The 22,968-nt window shown below is 34.6% G+C and overlaps 1 protein-coding gene across 1 annotated transcript in view; it reads right to left on the reverse strand.

Moving 5' to 3' along the window:
- Nucleotides 1–425: 425 nt before the first annotated feature.
- Nucleotides 426–22,968, reverse strand: part of TARS3 (threonyl-tRNA synthetase 3) — a 37,712-nt gene continuing 15,169 nt past the window's right edge. Inside the window, exons 8-19 of the mRNA XM_020963583.2 lie at nucleotides 20,913–20,991; nucleotides 20,249–20,395; nucleotides 17,894–17,992; nucleotides 14,192–14,358; nucleotides 13,130–13,292; nucleotides 12,263–12,400; nucleotides 11,288–11,365; nucleotides 11,099–11,199; nucleotides 8,392–8,496; nucleotides 5,086–5,158; nucleotides 4,662–4,776; nucleotides 426–3,349 (exon numbers count right to left, since the gene is read on the reverse strand). Of these exons, the coding sequence (XP_020819242.1) occupies nucleotides 3,201–3,349; nucleotides 4,662–4,776; nucleotides 5,086–5,158; nucleotides 8,392–8,496; nucleotides 11,099–11,199; nucleotides 11,288–11,365; nucleotides 12,263–12,400; nucleotides 13,130–13,292; nucleotides 14,192–14,358; nucleotides 17,894–17,992; nucleotides 20,249–20,395; nucleotides 20,913–20,991 (1,414 nt within the window). The 3' untranslated portion in view covers nucleotides 426–3,200. The remainder of the gene's footprint in view (nucleotides 3,350–4,661; nucleotides 4,777–5,085; nucleotides 5,159–8,391; nucleotides 8,497–11,098; nucleotides 11,200–11,287; nucleotides 11,366–12,262; nucleotides 12,401–13,129; nucleotides 13,293–14,191; nucleotides 14,359–17,893; nucleotides 17,993–20,248; nucleotides 20,396–20,912; nucleotides 20,992–22,968) is intronic.

The raw sequence follows: 22,968 nt of genomic DNA on the forward strand, positions 1-22,968 counted from the left end.
AATTGTGGTATATGAATATGATGAAATGTGAGAAATGGGAAAATAGATGGTTTCAGGACCAAAAAATTACAATGACATTATAGAGAAAAAGAATTCTGAAAGACTGGCATTCAGATTATTCTATGATAAATCATGAGTCATGCTGCCCACTTTCTGCCAGAGAGGTCATGGACCAGAATTCCAGAATGAAGCATGCATGTTTGGACATAGCCAATGTGGGAATTTGTTTTGCTGGACTATGAGGATTTATTGTTAGGTTTTTGATGTTTTTCTACTGAGGGAGGGACATTGAGGAAAGATAATAAATATTTGTAAAAAGACATTTAAAAAAAGAACTTATGAGCCTCACTTATTTCCCAACATCCCACCTTCTACCTCTCTTGGTAAATTCTTCAGAAGTTTGAAGGACTGGCCTTACCCAGTGATTCAGTTCAATTTAGTAAACATTTATTAAAACCTTACCGCATACAAGGCACTGATAGGTGCTGGGATACAAAGACAAAAATGATATAGATCCTGCCCTCAAGAGCTTACATTTCTATTAAGAGGCTACAACATGTAAACAAGTATAGTACAAGGGCAATTGAGGTGGGAGGGTACTAAAACCTGTGAGATCGGCAAGATACAGTGGAAAGTGCATGACTTGTTCAGGAGTCAGAGGACATGGGTTCAAATTCTACCTCTGGGGCTTAACTATGTGACCCTAAGGGAGCTATTTAACTTTATTTTCCTCAAATACAATGGGGAGTCATTGAATTAGTTGGCTTCTGAGGTCCTTTCCAATTCTAGCTCTATGATCCAATGATTTGTAGTAGTATCATAGGATTACAGATGAATTTCATTGATAAAATGAACTAGGTTTGAATCCTAGCTTTGAAATGAGAGGATTAGACTAGATCTCTTTGGTCTTCTACCTCTAAATGAATGAACTACAATGAACTTGGGGCTTTCTTGGCACCACTCAGGTAATAAAGATGTGGCTTCACACCAAGTTCTTTTTGATTCAGAAAACCAATGAATATTCTTCATGCTGGGGAAAGCCTTTCATTTTACAATTAGATACATGCCTAAACATGAAAGCATACCTGATATACCCCAGGATAGGTAACACATTGACTTAAAAATCATAGTATGATGTGACTTGACAGAGCATTCCCTGACAGCAGATTTTCAAGATGATAGGGAAAATACATATTTTTAAATTTTATTTGAGGAAAGAATAAGAGGGACCTATAGGTCCCTGAGTTGATAGAGAAAGGAGGTACTACTGCAGAAGAGAAAATAAGAAAAATGAAGGGTAGGGTAACAAATACAAATTCTATTGACTTCATAATTTTGCACTGGATTGACTCTATTGATTAGGATGGGCACAGGAAGAACTGGCCCCATGCATCTCCAAAATAAGCAGCTAATTTGTAGAGTAACTTGAAACAGGACCAAAAGTCTCCCCATCCTATAAATGTAGTCTCAAGGGCACTGAATTTTTATTTGAGTCCTCGTTCTTCCATTGACTGCCAAGGGGACATTGGGCAAGTCGTTTAACTTCTGGGCCTTATTTTTCTCATCTAAAAATTTAGGAGGGCTAATTCCCTTCAAACCCTAAAGCTACAGCCCTATGATACTACTACTATATAAATGAAATGATAAGGATGATAATAACAGGCAAGGAAAAAGCAGATTTTCAAAATAACATTTTGTATAAATTGTTCTAAATCTTTTCTTAAAAGCACATAGCCTTCATCTATAGTTAAGTCAAAGGGTGTTAAACATCAAGGAATTAAAAGGTTGTACCATAGTTTCTCTTAGTGCATGTATATAACAACTATCCCAACATCCTTCAGGTGTACCATAATATCAGAAATTCCTACCAGTAATATCATACTTTGGAGTTAAAGTACTGTCTCCTGAAGATATGAACTCCTTTGCCTCAATTTCCTTGTGCCCTTTTAATCTGGTACCACCCTACCTATCCAGATAGATTTCTGCTTACTCCTAAACATGAACCTTCTCTGCTATATTTAGGAAGCTCATTATACTTTCTCCTCACAGATTATATCATTCCTCTATCCTAGGATTCTCTGTACTCCTAGTAATCCAAAATGCAATTTAGTTCCCAATATCCAGCCCAAGCTCCAACACTACTGAAAAGTATGTCAAGAGAACTCTGGCCTATTTTCTCTAACTCACTTTGACCTTATTTTCTATTCCACATAATTAGCTCCTTGTTAAAACTTTCATGAATGTTATATTTTGTCTTCCCAATAAAACTGCAAACTCTTTGTGGGTGAGAACATGTATTACTTCTTTTGTATCCCACATCTAGAATTGTAGATATACTGATTGGCGAATTTTTTATTTTGCCTAGAGCTAATCCTGCTTGTGGAAAATTAGGTACCTGGGTTTGTCCTCTTCAATAAATCCTGAAATCGGCTTATTTTTTTACAGATTTATTGAAAAAGAAAATTGTAAGCAGACTGTCATATAGTCAAAGATATAATTTGATTGAGAAAATATTTTGGAACATTTACTAGGGCGCTTAATAAAATAATTTAAAATGTAATGCTATCTTATTTTCATTTTTTAAAAAAAGGGAGTTAGCTAAGTTGTAAAAGATACCCAAAAACATAAGAACTGCAGATCTCTAATGTATACAATATGGATAATAGCAATATATCTTCCTCCACACTCTTTACTCTGAAGTCCTGTGTTATTCAAAGTAAGTAATGGAGAATTCAAGACTCATTCAGATTCCTTTTTTTTTTAAACTTGTGTGTAGTGTCTACAAGAAAAGGTCCTAAATATCTGCTGCATGAATTATTTGCTGAATTCTGAAGAAAAAGTTTTCCCTATAGCTCAACAAACATAAAATATCAAAGACATAATATTGTCATTGCAAAATAAAATAAGATTGTCTTTGTATATACCAAAGCTTCACAGGCTTTTATTTCAAGTTCATTAGTCTTTTGAAAAGCTTAACCCCTAGTAACATCACTAAATGTACATTTGCCATTATTTTCCCTTTTCAGTAAAATAAATTCCTTCATCTAACAAATACACGTTTTCCTTTCTGCCTATGCCTTGCTGTCAGTGAGTCCAAAGCTCTGGAAATAAGTAAAATTTCAGGAATCTAGGGAAAGGAATTCCATTTTCAAATCTTAGTTCTTAATGCCTGAAGATTGTGCCAGTAGAAGACAGGAACATCAAAATTCTTCCTCTGCATTTAACGTACGTGACTCCTTTAGTTTCTTCAGTTTAGTAATGGTGGAAGCTACTGAAGCCTCTCCATGAATTTTGTTGTCTCTTGTTCGAACATTTACAGCATTATTTATTTTTTCTTTTTCTCCAACCACTGTTTAAAGAGGAAAGGAAGAAGCATGTTCTGGTTTTAGTCAACAGTTTAATCAATAGCTTAGACATTTTTGCACGTCACAAAATATTTTTATCCTGAGTGTTTTCCTTTAAAATTAATGACATTATACTTTTCTTCATAGGCTCCCTGAGAGAAGGGACCTTTTTCCAAACTCTACAACCTATCATACCCAACATGAAACATCCTGATGGTGTTGAAAAACATTTGGGATGATGATATATCAGATGTCATAAATTATTATATGTATATAAATATATCATATCACATATATATCATATATTTATATTTTTACTGGCTCCATGATATCATTGCTATAGAGAACTACTTAGTAAGGAAATGACTTGTACCCAGGCAGAAGAGCACCTTCTCTGCAACTCACAGTCTTAGAGAGTTCTCTGGAGCACTGAGAAGTTAAGCACCTTGTTGAAGGGTCACAAAGCCAAGAGGTCAGAAGTTGGTGTTGAACCTCAGGACTGCTGACTTCAAGGCGAGATCTCTATCCATTATGCCAACCTGTAGCTATATTAGGCTAGTTATTTTTGTTATTTTTAGTAGAAAAGAACTTTTCAAAGTCTCACAGGAAGTAGTATCATGTCTACAGGTATACAAATGCAATTTCTTATTTTTGTATCATCTATGATACTGAAACTAAGTCCGAGGGTTAGCATTCCATCACTCCCTGAAGAATTACCTTCTCAGATTGTTAAACAAATTTTATTTTGACATCCAAATCCTCTTTTTCATTATTTTAAATTGATACTCCCAGTTATACCCTTTAGTCTAATCCATAAAATTTCTTATAAATCAAAAAGGCAAACCAAGTGTATTATTCTACTTCCACCAAGTGGCTAAAATGGAGGAATTTGACTTCATGGAAAAGTTTTTACTTAAAGAATCAACATCAATTAAATAATTTTCTTCATCACTGGTTTAGTAATAGCATTCATATAAAAAGTATGTAAGGATTCTTCCAACAAATAAATAAACAAGCATACCTCAGGATCTGTTCAACATATTTTTTGTATGTCCAAGATACGATCACTAAGTAAAATAATGATGCCATATTGATCACTTTATTGGTCATTAATTTGGTCACTTTATTGGTCATTAAAATGCGAGAATAAATTTCTGGAAAACTAAATACTTACCCTTATTCTTGCCTTTTTATTCATATGAAGCCAAACTCAAAGCAGAATAATACCCTTCTAATACATTTCCAAATGTTCTGAACCTTGTAAAAATGTCTATACAACTCAAAGAGTGCAAAGCATGTGTAAAAATTTTAAATTACCTAAAATAAAATTATACTGGGCCAGTTGTGCATTTCGTATTTTCTTATTTAGTGTGCAGCTTTGATCTAGATCAACATCAGCCATGAATCCGGCTTCAAAAAATTCCTTGGATATCTAGGAGGGAAATTTCACTTATTATAGCATTTATTTTAATAGAAAGTATGCAAAATGTTAGCTTGAATACATCCCAAGATAAATATTATAAGCACAATTCTGAAAAATCTTAAAAAGCACCTAAGCCCCACAGTGATTTATTTGTTTTACTACTAGATAGATTTAATTCAATTCAGAACCAGGGCTACATTCCCAATTACTGAATTAATATAATAGTTTTTAACTCTGCAGCATTTAAAAGCCCTTATGAGAAACAGGGGACAAAGTTATTACTATCTAGTGCACATTAGAAAAAGCTTTTTATCTTGCCTGGAGTGCATATTCTTCACAAGTTGGCCCTACAGGGATTACCATTACTTGACGTGGAGACAGCCAGAAAGGCCTGAAAAATATAAATGATGAATTTTAAAAAGAATATTTTTATTATTTATGCAAATTTCAATAATAAATATGGGACAGAATCTTTAAGGTATTTTAAAATAAACATATATTTGTTATAAATGACTTTTTAATTTACTATTTCTGGAACACTCTGTCATCTACTTTTTTCCTCTTCCTGTTTTCAGGTCACAAAGTGCTACTGAAGAAAGACTAGAAACACTGATACTGCAAAAATCTTTATTTTTGAAAATTCTTTTTCCTACAACCCTGTCAGATTGGAAGCTACCTGATGCAAGGAAATACTTCTGCTCCTCCCTAATTCCCCATTCCAATTCCCAGAGAAGCTGTTTCAGATCTTCTCTTCCCTTTTCTTTTATACCTCTCCCTCCCCTCACCTAGAGGTCAAAGCTCTGGACCTCTCTTTTTAAAATGAAGTTATTCAATATAAGCTCCCTCTTCTCTTCTTTTCACCTCAAAAATCCTTGTCATTCTTCCTCCTCTCTCTCCAAGGCCAACCCTTCTCCATGTACTCTCAGCACCATCCTTTCCCATGTTCCCTGGCAGACTGCCTCTACCATCCCCCCCTCCCAATCTCTTCCTATCTATTAATTCCTTCCTTGCTACCCACAAACAGGCCCAGAACTCTGCCATCCTTAAAAAACCTTCAATCCTTCCATTCATGAAACTGGTGTCCTCTGTCTTTCTGCATTTTCTCAGTTGAACTCCTAGAAGAAGATGCTTCTACTTGTTGCTTCCACTTCTTCCTCTCTCACTCACTTCTCAACTCTTTGTAATTTGGCTTCCAATTTCAATACTCAACTGAAACTGCTTTCTCCAAATGTTAGGACTTTCAGAATAATGAAGTTGAAACAAGGAGTTTATCGGTGAAGGGGAGGAAAGAAATGAGATGATGACTTCTACATGTTATGGAAGAGGGGCCTCGTGACAGCACAAAGAGCACTAGCATAGGAATGGGAGGAGACCTGGGTTTTAACTCTGCCATTAATGACCTCTGATACCCTGGGCAAGTTACAGCTATTTTGAGCCTCAGTTTCCTTATCTGAAAAACTGCGTAGGTATATTAGATAACCTCTAATGTCTGTTCTAGCTCAGAAGTTCTATAACTTACAATCTATGTCATCAAATAATGTTTGCTTTTATCCCCACCTAGAATTTCATGTAAAACATCAGTTTTCATTTCATACATTTTAAGATGAAAGGCAGAGTGGCAGAGCAGATAGAGAGCTGGATTTGGAGTCAGGAAGTCCTGGGTTCAAGTCCCACTTCTAACACATATTGGCTGTGTAACCCAAAGCAAGTCCCTTTAACTCTTAAAGCCCCAGTCTTCTCTCTAAGACTCTAAGCTGCAGAAAAGTTGATGATTTGCACTGGACAAGGGAATTTCCTGAACAGTAGTTCCTTACACCAATGAAATCACAAGCCTAGACTCCCTCCCTTCAAAAAAGGCATTTTATGATAGTGACCAGTGGTAATCTACACATAGTAGACTAAATGAACATCTGCAGTCTGACTGACTAAATTTTATTGGAGTTTGGGAAACTATCCAAAACTTGAAACCTAAAACAGTCATATTTAAAAATTCTCATTTCTGCTAACTGATTAACATAAAGACTAGAGTAACAGGGCTTAATAAATGTTAATGTGCCTTTTTGATTTTCTCTGATAGTCTTTATTCTTTTGAGGCATAATTTGGAATACTTTTTTATTATGAAGATGCAGTTACTGTATAATTTCAAACCAATATTTCTCTACTTAAATATGTACTTAGAGGAGAAGGGAAGGGAAAAAACCATTTATGTAGCACCTACTACGTGCCAGGCACTGTGCCAAGCCCTTTTACAAATATTATCTCACTTGAGATGTACAACAAACCTATGAAGTAGGTGCTGTTATAATCCTCACTTTGTAGTTAAGGAAACTAAGGCAAACGGCAGTTGTATGACTTCCCCAGGGTCACACAGCTAGTAAGTACCTAAGGCCAGATTTGAACTCACATCTTCCTGACCCGAGGCCCATAATCCCTACACTGCACCACCAGCTGCCTCTACATGTATGTATAAGATTCTTTTGAAAAACAAAACAAAACATTGTTTATAAATTGTAGTACATGACTATAATATGTATGTACAGCACCACAAGAAATGATGACTGTGAAGAATTCAGAATAGAATGGGAAGACTTTTATGGCCTTCACAGACTGAAGTAACCAGAACCAAGAAAATAATATAGACAATAATTACAACTACAGAAACAAAAAAGGAAAATAAAGAGAATACAATGTAATTATAACAGTTAAGCCTGACCCTGAAGAAGAGATGAGAAAACACATCTCTCTTCCTTCTTGGCAGAAGTAGGAGATGGGGGATGTGGTACATTTCATGTGATATCAGAGCTGGTTCATGTGTTGGTTGGTTTTGCTATACTGCTTTTCTTTTTTTTCTTTTCCTTTTTTTTTTTGGTGAGGCGGGGTGGGGTTGGTAAGTCACTTGCCTAAGGTCATACAGCTAGTGTCAAGTGTCTGAAGTCATATTTGAACTCAGGTCCTCCTGACTCTAGGACTAGTACTCTCTTTTTTATGTTTGTTATAAGAAATGGCCTTCTGGGTAAAGTGCTATGAAGAGAACAGGGGTAGGGAGAGCAGAGTGGTAGATGTGGAAATGAAAGTATTTTAAAAATAAAAGATAGCAATAACATTTTCATTTTAAAAATATTTTTTCACCTGGAAAGACCTGTATGGTCTAATGCTGAGTGAAGTGAGCAGAACCAGGAGAACGTTGTAACAATAACAGCCACATTGTGCGATGACTAATATTGACAAACTTCACCCTTCCCAGCAATACAAGAATCTAAGACATCTCCAAAGGCCTCATGATAGAAAATGCTATCCACATCCAAAGAAAGAATTATGGAGTTTGAATGCTGATTGAAGCACACTATTTGCTATTTTTTTCCTTCTATTGAGTTTTGTTTCCTCTTTCTGGTGGTTCCTCCTATTGGTTCTAATTCTTAAGTTACAACATCACTAGTGTGAAAATATGTTTAATAGGAATGTATATGTATAGCCTATATCAGACTGTGTGCCGTCTTGGGGAGGATAGTGGGGAGGGAGGGGGAGAAAAATTTTAAACTCAAAAGCGTATGGAAATGATTGTTGATAAATCAAAATAAATTAATAAAACAATTTTTTTTAAATTTTTTTCTCTCATCATTTACCATTTTCCTCCATAGTTTTCTGAAAGAATGGCTATCATTCTCTCTACAGATCCCAGAATAGCTCGGTGAATGATCACTGGCCTTGTCTTATCATCACCATCCTTACTGAAATAAAAATTACAGTGTTAGACATTTTTTAATCTTTTAGTAATAATAACTATATTCTTGTCTTCCAGTTTTCTCCTTCACAAAACATGATAAAATGTTAATATCTGATATGCACTAAAACCTTTATATATGTACTATATTTTATTTGAAAACATGGTTCCCTCTGAAAAAATGCTAGACTCATTTCAGAACACCAGAGTCTGTAATTAAAAACCAAAAAAGAATTGTTTTTATCATAACTCTCTTAGAATGAAAAAGTAGTAATAAGTAGTTTAAAAGTGTTCCATCTATTCTGGTACATGCATTTCAATTACTTTTGTGAAAGTTAATTATAAGAAACATTTTCAAAATAATCTTTGGATAAAACTCTCACTAAAAGGAGAATTCAATCAACCAAGCAATAAACATTTACTAAGAGCCTACCACGTGCCAGGCACTGTTAGGTTCTGATGATACAAAGCCAAAAGTAAAACTAATTCTTACTCTCAAGAAGCTTACAGATCAATGAGGGAAATAATATGTTTGTGAATAGCTATATATAAAGCAGATACGAAGATACTGAGGGGAAGACATTAGCAATTAGGGGCATTGGGAAAGGCCTCATGTAGAAATGGTGCTGATGCCAAGCCTTTAAATAAATTAGGGATTCTGAGAGACAGATATGAGGAGGGAGCACATTCCAGACATGTGAAACACCAGGGCAAAAAGTGTGGGTAGAGGAGGTGAAGGCAATGGGGACAGACAGCTTTTTCATAGCTTATGGAGACCAGGAAGGATGAACGCTAGACTGGTAGAGACCTTAAAGGCCATGTAGTCCAACCCCCTCATTTTATAGAAACTGCAGCCCAAGGAGGTTAGGATTTGATGTCTTTGTCATTCATTTGCTCTATGCACTGGATTCTCCCTATGTAATGGAACACTTGTCAAAGCATTTAGCAACTATGGAATTAGTCACTGATAAAATACACAGAAAATGAGTCAGGAGTTTTAAAATTCAAATTGTTATTCTTGTTGGCTCCTTCTAGCACTTTTGTTGTCAAAGAGAAATGAATGTGCATGTATTCCTGGGCTATACAACAAAGAAAACAATACTGGATTTTGCGAATTACTTAATGTTTATAATATGGAATGAAGATGAAAGTCATATGATTTGGTCTTCTACTGCTCCTGATTTCCTAAACTCTCCTTCAATGTTTGTTTGGATAGTACTCTATCTATCAAGCTAGAAGAGGTCCTGCTAGACTAACTTAACTTTTTTTTTTTTGACAAAGTTACTACATTGGTACATCAAAGAAATGCTATAGAAAGAGCTGGACTAGATTTCTGCAAGACATTTGATGAAGTTTCTCAGCCTAATCACACAGAAAAGATGGGGAGATCAGTACTACAGTCAGATAGACTTGGTACTGGTTGGATAGCTGAACTATTAGATGCAGTCATTAATAGACTGAAGTCCAGTTGGAAAGATGTTTCTAGTACCTCTGGGATATATATTTGACCCATTGCTGTTTACCTTTAATCAATGATTTGTATAAAAGCATAGATATGCTTCTCAAAGTGTAGATGACACAAAGCTGGAGGGATAATTAACATACTATATGATGCCAAACAGGATACTAAAAGATCTTGCCCAGCCAAGTCCAATAAGATGAATTTCGGTAAGTCTTACATTTGGATTTTTAAAAAAAATCAACTTCCAAGGACAAGAGGCATGAGGCATGGTTAGACAGCAGTCCCTGTTTAAAAATCACTGAGATTTTAGTGGACTGCAAGCTCTGTTTGAAACAACAGCATAATAGAGAAGTCTCAAAAGCTAATAAAATTTAGGCTGAATTGAAAGATCTGATTTCCAGATAAAAACGTGATGACAGACCTATTGTATTCTGCCCTAGCTGGAGTATTACTAATACAGTTTAGGCAGCATTAAGAAAAGCACTGGGTTCAAGACTAGAAGGTAATAGTCTTGCTACCCTGGTTAGATTAAATTTGGATTGCTGTCCAGATCTGGATGTTTCATTTTAAGAAGGATATTGATAATATAACATAAGGTCTCTAGGTCTCAGTTTCCTTGTATGTAAAATTATGAGTCTGGACTAGCTGACCTCTAAGGTATATCATAATTCTAAGTTGGTGTGTATAACCAATTATACAGAGGAATTATAAGTAAAATTTAAATTAATATATCTATATGATGATTTTGTCTTATGAAAATGGAATTTCCATTGAAATCGTATCATGCAAAAATTATATATATAAAACTAAATGTAGTTGAGTAAAGAATGATCAAACATAATTCAGTTTATAAGTCTGAGAGACAGAAAACATGTTGGTATGGCTTATCACTAAGTTGGAATTGGGTGGAAGGAAAGAAAATAGGCTAGGTCTGACGTGTTTAAGTGATGACAGAATCGTCAATCAAAAAATAAGCATTTATTAAGAACCTACCATATATCAGGTGAGGCAGTAGTCCCAATCTAATGTTTTTATTTTATTAAGTAACAAACAGACTTTCATCATTCAAAGGACAATTAAAATCAACAATCAAATTAAAATCAATTAAAATTATTATAGTACTTATGATAGTAATTCAACTACTCACCTAACATATGTAAGGTTAAATCTGATGGGTAGTTGGAAATCAAGCTGAATAGTGCCACACTGGTGGTACCTGCCAATGGCATCTTTGATTTTTATATCAATCTGTAAATTAAATTATTTTTTGTAAGATGCAAGGATTTTTCAACCCACATTTCATAAGCTATTTGGGAAGTAATTTTACTTTACTTACTTTAGGCCCATAAAATGCTCCATCTCCTGGGTTTAATTTCCATGGCTCTCCAAATTCATTTAAGCTGTTTTCAAGTTGCTAATATTAAAAGAGAAGAAAGAAGAAGAAGGAGAAGAAGAAGAAGAGAACATTGTAACCCCTTATTGCACTGTAGATCTACTTTTTCCATGTATTATGCAGGAAGCTTCAAAAAAATACTTTATTGAATATGCGTATCACTTATGAGGTTAAGCAAGAATTACTGAAGTAAAGAATACGTTGGGGGCAGCTAGATGGTGCAGTGGATAGAGCACTGGCCCTGGATTCAGGAAGACCTGAGTTCAAATCTGGCCTCAGACACTGGACACTTACTAGCTGTGTGACCCTGAGCAAGTCACTTCACCCCATTGCCTCGCCCCACCCCCCCAAAATGTGCCTTTAATATATATATATATATATATATATACATATATATATACATATATATATATATATATAAATTTATTGCAGTACAACTTAATATGCCTAAAAATAAATTTAAGCAGTAAAAATTCTAGCTAGAAAAAAAGATAAAATAGAGCTTAAATAATTCAAAATAAACTAATTTATGAGACACCTTTAATAATTTTTATGCTGAATGGTAAAAAAGTAATAAGCACTCTATCCTTGGTTTTTCAAATACAAAGAAAGTTAAACCTGCTATGAAAAGAAGATTCTATAAAATAAATGTTTTAAAATCAATTCTCTGAATTTAAAAGCTTTATGTTATTTTTAAAACTTGAATAAATACAAAATAGTATACTGGTGATCCACCATTGAGTAAATTCTCATGATGTGTATGACAGCCCACAAGCCACCTAGGCTGGAGTAATCCAGTCCTATAAACAATTAACAGTGGTAAAAGAAATTATAATTGAAAAAAAATTCTGTTACAAAGTGATGAGGACTCACAAGGAACTAATATAAAAGGAAATGGCAACTTTTTTTGGTCTGTACCTTTTCAGCTTGGTCCCATATTTCAATTTCTCCTAGGAAGTTTTCAGGCCGTGTAGAAAAATTTAATTGAAAGGAAAATCCAAATACTGTATATACTGATTGTAAAAACTCTAAGCATCCCTTCATTTCTTCTTCAATCTGAAATTTAACCAAATGGTGAATTTAAAATGCTATGTTAAGCATTGCTACCTATTTTTTCCCCTCAAAACTATTGAAATATTTTTTAAATTAGAAAAATGTCAAAAATTGCAGCATGTTTCTAGACAATACATTTTATCACACTCTACTAAAATTATACACCTTACTAAAATTACTTTTGGGCAGCTAGGTGGTGTGGTAGATAGAGAACCAGGCCTGGAGTTAGGAAGACTTAAGTTCGAATCCAGCCATCTGTAAAACAAGCTGGAGAAGGAATGGCAAATCGCTCAGTCTCTTTGCCAAGAAAACCCCAAATGGGGTCACGAAGAGTTGCATATGACTGAAACAACTGAACAACTAAAATTACATGTTACTGAAGAGACTTTAATTAGTAACTGCATTTATTAAAAAACATATAAAAGTAACAATGCATTTATGAGATGGAATTTCTAAGAAGACTCTACTAAATGTCAATCTTTCTACGCATCACAATTTCATTATTATTGATGTTTATATCTTATAAAATGAGCTCTTAATTATAAATAATTCAAGAAAACCAAAATATTGATACAAACACGCATAAAAACCTCCCATGTGTTCTATTAGAACAATTAAAATTAAATAATTACTATTTTAGAAGGAAACTGAAGAAAAAAGAATAAAGCAGCTGAAAACTACAGAATAGATTGATGCTCTATTCATTCAGTTTGGCTTTGTATTTGTGCTTACTTGCTCCATCATGCAGAAGATGTGTGCATCATCCTGCTGGAATCGTCTGACACGTGTTAAACCACTTAAAGTTCCAGACAGCTCATTCCGATGAAGAACTCCAAAATCAGCTATTCTGATAGGCATTTCCCTCCAGGAGCGTGGACGATGAGCAAACATCAGACTAAGACAGATGCAATTATATGAAGATTGTACATAGCACAGAAAAATAAAGAGACTTTCTAAAGACCATCTGCCTAAAATTGGAATTCAATCTTGAATTCTTCAACCTGCTTTAAGGGCACAAACATGATTATAATAGCTACTTCTTATGAGTCTTACTGAATCATATGTCATGGCATCAGACTGAGGGAGAAAGACCCACATCAAATATATAGCCAAAAGGATCTGTCTTCCTCAGAGAGCACATCTAACTCCCAACTGTCTCAACAAATAGAGAAAGGACCTAACTCCATGTTCTTAAGAGTGGACCAATTATTCTACAACCTATCATTTCAGATCCCATTAAGCACTTCAACTGAGCCTCATAATAGCCTTGAAGCTACTGATTGAGAGTCAAATGTCATCATGACCATCTCATCTATGGACAGAGAAAGAGAGAGAGAGAGAGAGTGTGTGTGTTAGAATGGAAGCAACTTGAAAGGAGATATTGTTCCATGTTTTGGTCTTTGAATCATCAATGCCTAGCATGGTGCCTGACACATAGTGGATGCTTAATAAATGCTGGTTGATTGAAAAAAAATTTAAGTATAGAAATAAAAAATTATTGCCTAAGGAGCAATTCCCCCCGCATCAAAACAAAAATCTCAAGTTAACTATTCTACTCCTGCCAATGACTAAGCATATTTTAAAGCAAAAATTGTGAAATGAAATAAACCAATAAAAATTTTACCAAGAATTATTTTAAAAAGGACCTCTATAGAAGAAACCTCTTCAGAACAAACCCAACAAATAGTAACACAATAAATGCAAGGATGTATCTACATGTATACAAAAATACATAAAGTTGAATACTCATTTGAAATAAGCATGGACTTTTGAAATTAGATTGAAAGTACTAACCAGTGCCCTGGACAGTTCATGGGTTTAAGTGCAAACGTCTCCTTCTCAACATCAAATGAAAACATGTTTTCGCTATAATGCTGCCAGTGACCTGATGTTTCCCAGAGTTTACAATTGTAGACATTAGGAGACACCACTTCTGTAAAATTACGCTGATGATATTCCTCCTATGAAATATGTTAATTTAAAGAAAAAAAATTAAGGATTAAATCTCCTTCAAGCAAAATAAAACTAGCAATGTATATTTCATCACTTATGATCATATCTGACATTAATCATTGGCTAAATGATCCCGGACTAAGATCCAGGAAAATATTTATCCAAATTTCAAATGATGAGAAAACTGTACTTTACACTATTTTTTTAAAAGAAAGGGACAAATTACAAGTATACATGAAGACCTTAGGGATTCATTTTTACTATGGTGGACTTTTTTTTTAATTGGCATGTCAACCAACACATCAATTGCTTTGCCAGCATATGTGTCATTCCACATACAAAGTTCCACCTCTCCAATGCAAGGAGGAAGGTGAATTTTTTAGAGATTAATTTTTTTTTACATCAACTACCAAGGGACAATATAGGGTCAATATGGATTAAGCCCAATGTCCATACATAACATATCTACAATATTCTACAGTGATTACTAATGCTCATAATGATGACCCTAAGGTCAAAATGGTAATGAAGATGCTGATATGCTTTTTGAATCATAAAAAAAATATTAAATTATATGTGTCATGATCCTATGCTACACATTTCATTGTTATTTAATTCTTTAAAACAAAAATCCATCTATAGGTTACTATATATGATAATTTTCAATGAACCAGAATAGTAATTAATAAGAAACCTTTTCTGTGACTATTCTGTATAAAAAATAATTTATGTTTTTTAGATAGTTTGTGGCCAAGAGTCATTATACCTAAATTCCACAGTCTTTGCTACTTTCCAATTTTAATTGCAAAATTTTAAACTATAAAAATTTAAGTGGTGAGGGTTCATTACCTAAAGGTAGAAGGTTCTCCCCATATATGTGGTAATAAAAAATTAATAACAGATATTAATAACTGACATTTATATGGCATTTAAAAAACACTTTATATACATTATCTTATTTGATCAATTAATGAAGTCTACCAGAAAACACTATTTCCTTACAACACCCATTATGGAATCACTAGAAATGAGAATTAGTTCCAGAGAATATCTTTATCTTGAATCCCTTTTTGTTTTAAAACAAGAAGACCTGAGCATTCTGGCCTTCTGGGCAATATCTATGACAAAATGTTTTAAACCTCTGTACCTGATGAGGAATTTTTTTCTTTTCTTCTTTTTTTTTTTTGCATGGGAAGTATTATTAAATCCAATAAAATTTTGTTTAAGTGCCTGCTATTTGCAAAATGTCATATGGCTCCTATTTAATGGCTCCTTACTGTCTAATGAGTGAATGTCAGACTCCTTTGCTGCCACTCAGTGGCATGATTCTACCATCACACTACCTCTCCAGTCTTAGTCTCATAATAAATTCCCCTTTATGCACTCTAAGATCCAGATAAACTGGACTATCTTCCAATAATCTAAACACACCCCATGTTTCCCAAGCTCCCTGCATTTGTTCACCCTGTTATCAATGCCTCAGATGTTCTTCTTTCTCTCTTATCCATTTAAGTCCAAGTCAAATGCTACCTACTTTAGGAAGCCTTCCTTGACTTTATCAGTAATGACTTTGACCCACTTTATTTGCACTTTTCTAATGCATTCATGTATTATTCTGTACTCTGGTTTCTCCTGTATATGAATATATCTTCTTATTAAACTAAACTCCACAAAGACCAGGCCCACAGATTATATAAATTTTGTCCTTCAACCAGTGCCTCACACGGTATGTTATATACAGTCTACACTTAAAATTTTGTTGAATGGATGCTTTTACAAGTCACTCTCTTAACTCTAAGGGGAGAATTCTTAAACAGACAAGGGATGGAGACAATCACACAAAATAAAAGGCCATTTTAATTACATGAAATTGAAAAGTTTTTACACAAATAAAATCAATGTGACAAGGATAAGGGAAACTGTCAATAAGGAAAAACCGTTTTCTACCAATTATCTCTGATACAGGTATGATATCAAAGATATATAGGGATCTAACACAAATGTATATGACCAAGAGTCATTGCTCAGTGGCTAAGTGGTTAGAGGATGTGAACAAATAATTCTCAAAAGAAAAAGACACGTAGTCTTACGTCAAACTCAGGAAACTGGCAAAAACATAAGATGGAAAGAGTTAGTGTTGGAGAGACTTCTAGAAGACAAGCACATACATCAACATACTGTTGATGGAGCTGTGCATTCTGTATAATCATTCTGGAAAACTAATTTGGATTTATGCTAAGAAAATAAGAAAAATGTTCATGTTCTTTAACCTAGAGATCCCACTGTTAGCATATAATCTAAGGAGGTTAAAAAAATGTTTCATATATATATATACACACACATATACACACACATATACACACATATATATATACATAGACACACATACATATATATATATATACATAGATATAGATATAGATATAGATATAGATATAGATATAGATATAGATATAGATACCAACACATTCACCACAGCACTTTTTTGTAATACAAAAGAACTGGAAACAAAGTAGATATGCATCAAATGGCTAAATAAACCATGGTCTGTGAATGCAGTGGAACATTGTATTCATAAATAAATATGAAGAATATGAAGGATGTATGGGAAGAATTATATGAACTGAAGGGAAGTAAGCTGAAGGAGGAAAACAATAAACATAATGACTATATCAACATCAATGGAAACAGCAACAACAAAAGCAAAACTGAACACTGTATAATTATAATAGCCAAGCTTGGCTCCCAAGAAGAGATGAGCAAATGTATTTCCCCCTCGGACTATGGATGTGGAACTTTGTATACACTTTCAGACTCTGTTGATGTGTCAGTTTATTTTGCTGAGTTACTTATTTTCCTCTCTTTTTTATTCTTTGTTACAAGAGATGATCTTTTAGGTGGCTAAAGGGGAGGGATATATTTTGAAATGAAGACAATATAAAACAAAAAAAGGACAAAAAATTTTGAAGGCACTATACTAGGCAAGAGATACAAAGATGAAATGAGACAATGACCTAATTTATCATTGTGCTTAATAAATATAACCACAATCTTTGATTTCGTATGTAGATTTTAGATACAATTTAGAAAATATATGTTCAAGAAAAATCCAAACATTTGCATTTTTCTTAGGGAAAATAAACATGTTCCCATTTTTAAAAAAAATTACATAGCAAGCTCTCGGGATTGAAAGTTAGATGACCTAAATTCTAATCCTAGCTCTGTTCCTACCTATATAAGCTTGGTCAAATCACCTTACCCACCTAGGCCTTAGTTTCCTCATCTGTAAAATTAGGGAGGTGAACTAGATGATCTTGAAGGTCTTTTTTTTTAACTCTAGATCCTATAATGATATATTAGCTTGAAAATCACTAATGCCTTGACAACAGAATTAATGAAAGTAGTTTGGAATTTTTCACTAACTATGTTTACTAAAAAAGGAAAATAAAGTGCAAAGAGACTAATATTTTAATGTTTATGTACCTAAAATGAAGATAGCAAATGCTAACCAAGCAATATGAAAAAAATTATAAATCCACTTACTTTTATAAAGTCCACGAGTGTATTATAGATAAAAGTTCCTCTTGGAAGGAAAAAACAGCTGCCCGGGCTCAGATCATGAAAAAAGAAAAGCTCCTGTTCCTAACATTAAAACAATGATATTTCAAGTTTAGTGCTTTTTAAAATTTGAATACTCATAACATATCAGGTACAAAACAGAAAATTTCTACTACATAATCCATGCTTCTCACATATTGCTGAAACATATAATCCCATATATGAAAATGTAATTCCTTTTTAATAGTTTAACAGTGGATTTTCTTTTCATTGTTAAGCTTTCATTTTCTCTTCTCTTTAATTTTCTTATATATTTCTAGTTTTCTTACTTTGCAATGCCTGATATGTGTTTTATGAAGAAATTATTAATAAAGTACTTTGAAGGAAAAGTAATCATTACCCAACCAATTCAGATTGAAATGGTTTCTTGCACAAAGCAGATCCTAAGTAGAAGTTACCTCATCTGGGACTGATATTGTATAGGATAATTTTAATTATTCAAGAATGAGGCTTTTAAAAGAGACAAATGTAATTTTAAATGTTCAATAAGTGAATATGCAGGGATAGTTGACAGGATATAAGGTGTTATTTTCAACTGCAAGGAAAGAAATTGGAGTGGGACATTAAGGCAGGTGCAGGAATTAGTAGTTTGTCTTTTTTGAAGTCAAAGGGAAAAGCAGAAGACAAAGAATTTAGCTTTACATGACACATTTTAGGCCTACCAATGATGACACGATTGTTGTTCGTTCTTCATTTTTTTTTTCTTTAGCCAAAGACAAGGTTTATTAAAGATCTGCCATATTGGCCAGACTCTTAAGGAATCTGAACATTTGTGAACTATTGGCTAGGCTCTTAAGGAATCTGAGCACCTTAACGGAGACAAGATGGACCTTATATACAGAAAGACTATGGGAGGGATCTAGGAGTGGCCAAGTAGTCTGAAGGGACTATGAGGTAATAGATTGCCAGGGACATGGACATGGCCAAGGGAGAATGAAGCCTAGATAGAATTAAGTTGGGAGGCAGGACAATGGAAGTCTAGGAACAGAGAATTGGGAGACTGGGTGTAGGAACAGCCAGTTGATAGGATTATACTTTTAGGCATAGGTGATAAGGAAAGGCCAGTTGATAGGATTATACCTTCAGAGGCTTCCTTGATCAAGTAAGAAAATTCAAGGACAGTCCAAGGGTTTTCTAGGGCCTGTAGACAAATGGGGCCCAAACTGGGACAAAGGTCTCAGCTTGGGCCCATACCTCATCATTCCCCCTCAAATGAATGGGACCCAAATTCTTTTGGGGTAAAGGGTGAAGGTCTTGGTTTCTGAAACTGCTTTCTGCTGGCAATGGATGTAGAGCTGTCCTTGCCTCATTGGGTCCTGTTCAAGGGGTCAGACTTTAGAACACAGCTGACACCAGGTCCAGTGGGCTAGAGACCTTGGACTCAGTTGGAGGTTGGTATATATTATCTGGAAACTGATGGCTCTGACCCTTCCAGTCTTAGCTGGAGAAGAGCTTGGGATGAGGCAGTTCTTCCTGGTCAGGGAAACCTATGTTGAGGTCTAGAGGTTTAGGGGTACTGGGACCCCAAAATCTCAACACGGCGGGTCCTGCCCGAATGAATTCGACCCAAGCCTTTCAGCCACAGACAAGGTTTATTAAAAATCTGCCATATTGACCAGACTCTTAAGGAATCTGAACATTTGTGAGCTATTGGCTAGGTTCTTAAGGAATCTGAGCCTCGTCCTTCATTTTCAAAGGTGACCAATGACATCACAGGATGATGTCTTGACTTGAGCATGAACTAGATTTAAGTGAGGCAGAGTTATGCAAAGTCATCGGCCTCACTCTCTCTTCCAGAGTCATCGAAGTCCAGCAGAAAATCAAAGTCGAGATGACTGGCAGTGGCCCAGAATGCAGTGGATGACCTTCCTGTCTCCCATGCCTGACCAAGCTCTAAGTGCTCCACAGCGCCTGCTTCAGCTGCCTTCATGGCTGCTGGAACAAATTGTTCTTATCCACCTATTCTACTGGGGGAAGTCTTCATGTGTTTGGGATAGACATCCCCCTAACTCACCAATGGGTTTGAAGCCTGTTACCCTCAACCTGGTTTAGCCCGTCTGCCAAGATAATTTACTAGGGTGTGGCTGCTGCACATGCTACACCTTCTTGAAGCTACAAGTGAGAGCTGAGTGCCAGGTAGACATCAAAGGTAGAAGAGCAGCCCTGACAACAGTACAGTAAGCCTTCACACTAGAGGTACTAATCCTCCCCAAATAGCCCATACATCCCATTAAAATTAATGTTTTTTTTATTAGTAGCAATTATGTATTTGGGGCATACCTTTCCAATTTTCCTATGATCTCTGTTTTTTGCTTCCTCTTGGAACTTTTCCCAAGTTTTCACCATCTTATTATCAGGAAAGGATATTCCATAGATCCTTTGCAAAGTCTCCATATCAGCCTTTCCTTCCCAGTAGGTTGAGGAATTCTAAGATTCAAACAGGAAGGAATGTATATTTTATTAATGATAACAAACATTTTTGAGAAATAAAACTATTTTTAATATATTTACAATTTTCTAATTATGATAGCAATACCAAAATTATGAAAGAGGCTTTTCCTGTATTATTTTTTTTATTCAAACTCTCCTGCTAGGCATAAGCCCCAAAGAGATAAAAAATAAAGAGGTCCCATATATATCAAAATATTACAACATTTCATGCTAAATTACAGCATATGATGTAATATCATGAAATTATATATCAAGAGAGAAACAGAGATTACATATAATATTTGCATTAATGTGAAAGGAGAGCAATTATAATAATTAGCCAAATAAAGATTTCACAAAATTTAAAATTACATTGTTCCCAAAAGTAAATGCAAAAACTAATAAAGGAAATAAAATATTTTAAAGTACTAGGGTGGGAAGATTTTTTAAAAAAATATGATAGCCATCTTTTAATCTGTCTTCAGTTAATATTATTAGAAATATAAATGCTTACCTTAAATATTTTTATGGCTTTAATTTTTCCAGTGTGTCTTACATGTGGACCTCTACAAAGGTCAATCAGTGGACCACATCTATAATGCAATTATTGAGATATTCAGGCAGAGTTATTGTTATTTTGGGTATTCAGTATATGTATGCACTACCATGTGTTTTATTGCATTGGCTTTTATATACTTGTGTATTATTATAGCAATTTTTTTTGTTGTTGTATAAACTTTATTGTTTTTTCTTAATCTTTCAAATGAAATTCTATGTAGAAAATTTCAATGTCTGGTAGGAAGGAAGAAGGTAATGATTTAACCTAACCTCAAAAAGCCTTATCTTAGTCCACACCTACCTTCCTGAAACCAAAAACTGTAGCACACCCTACAAGATACACAACCCATGTAAACAAAGCAAACATGTAGAATTTGAAATTCTATATCCCAATGAGTCTTTCAATGATCCTAAAATTATAAAAGCACTTTTCCTATACCACATGAATTTCTAATACCAATCAGTCAACCAACTGATATTTTTGAACTGCCTCCTATATGCCAGTCACTGGAGTGGGCACTGGAAAGCTTCTAGAAGTTTCCTGTGATATCACCTCTTCCAACTCCCCACTTAAAAAAAAAGAGGAAACTGAGGCCCAGACAAGTTAAGTGGCTTGTCCAAAATCACACAGGCAGAGTCAGAATCGAACTCACCCCTTCTGACTCCAGTCCAAAACTCATTCTATGTTGCTTCTACAAGGTCAAATATACCAAGGTCAGATTGCATGAAAAGGAAAACATCCTTTTGAAAACAAACTTTGAGTTTTACTGTTTTATATCAGAGGTAATGAAGTTCTGTGAAGAGCTTACTGCTTTCTAGTTTATTGAAATATGACCAACAGTAATTTATACATGGAAATTAGTAAAATTATCAGAGCAGAGAATACTAGCACCAAAACTTGCTTGTGCTAGGTAATTAGCCCATGACAAGCATCAGATTTTTATATTTTTATATTTTATAACTAGGGATTATTCATTCCTTTAACCCCAATTCTCCTGTAAGTTGTGTCTATGTTTGAACCGATTTCTAGAAACAAACTTTGCAAAACACTTACTGAACTTTAAATATATAGAGAGGAAGCAAAGTGGAGTGGGAAGACCCAGTGTGACAAAATCAATGAATTTTTAAAATAATGCAAAGAAAACATATATATTGACAATTCTAAACAGTTTCACTGTTAGTAAGGCCCAGGCCATTTCTAGTAGTATCACCAAATCTATGGCAATGCCAAGCTCTTTCCTGTAGAAAAATGATGGAATGGAGGAAAATTATAAAACAGATTTTATAGCTTCAAAGTCAAGATCAAAGCTACCACTAATGCAAGAAGGAAGGTTGGAAAGATGGAAAGAAGTGACTTCCACTGGAAAAGCTTACAGATATCCAACTCATCATGTTCACTGTCCAATGTTGTACCAAATGCTGGGAAGTAGAGAGAGGCCCATGTCAAGTATTCTACAGATTACCCGCTGACCCAGGTGTGCCAACTGTGTATCAGTTCCCTTATTCAAAAGGCTGGTACTTTTACCTCTGGGAGATGGAGCGAAAGCACAAGATGGGGCAGAAAAAACAATGATTAAGGATGTTGATAGCAAGTTTCTGGAGCCTTTCTTCTTAAGTGTGACAGAATGAAAGCAGAGGCCTATAAGTGTCTACTCCTAGTTCTCAGTATTTTAAGATAGAAAGAACCTTAGAAATCATATAGTCCAACCCTTTCATATTACAGCTACACTTATTTTTCTAAACTGTAATAAAAAATCTAGCCCATGTAGGGAACACAGCTTCAGCTAGCAGAAAAGAGGCAGCCAAATTTAACAACTTGAGAAAAGAAGGCTTTCTAACTTTACCTGATGAATGAAGGGGGAGGATGGAAATACTCCACAATGATGACATTTTTGAGCCTTGCTTAAGCATGTATGATGATATAGCATTATTAAAATTAATATGTATATTTTTTTTCATTCATCCATTTTGAACATACAAAGGGGTTTTTTTTAAATGTGTCTTTAATAAAT

This window comes from Phascolarctos cinereus, unplaced genomic scaffold (genome assembly GCF_003287225.1).
Source record: "Phascolarctos cinereus isolate Bilbo 61053 unplaced genomic scaffold, phaCin_HiC Scaffold_3;HRSCAF=262, whole genome shotgun sequence".
NCBI classification, from domain to species: Eukaryota; Metazoa; Chordata; class Mammalia; order Diprotodontia; family Phascolarctidae; genus Phascolarctos; species Phascolarctos cinereus.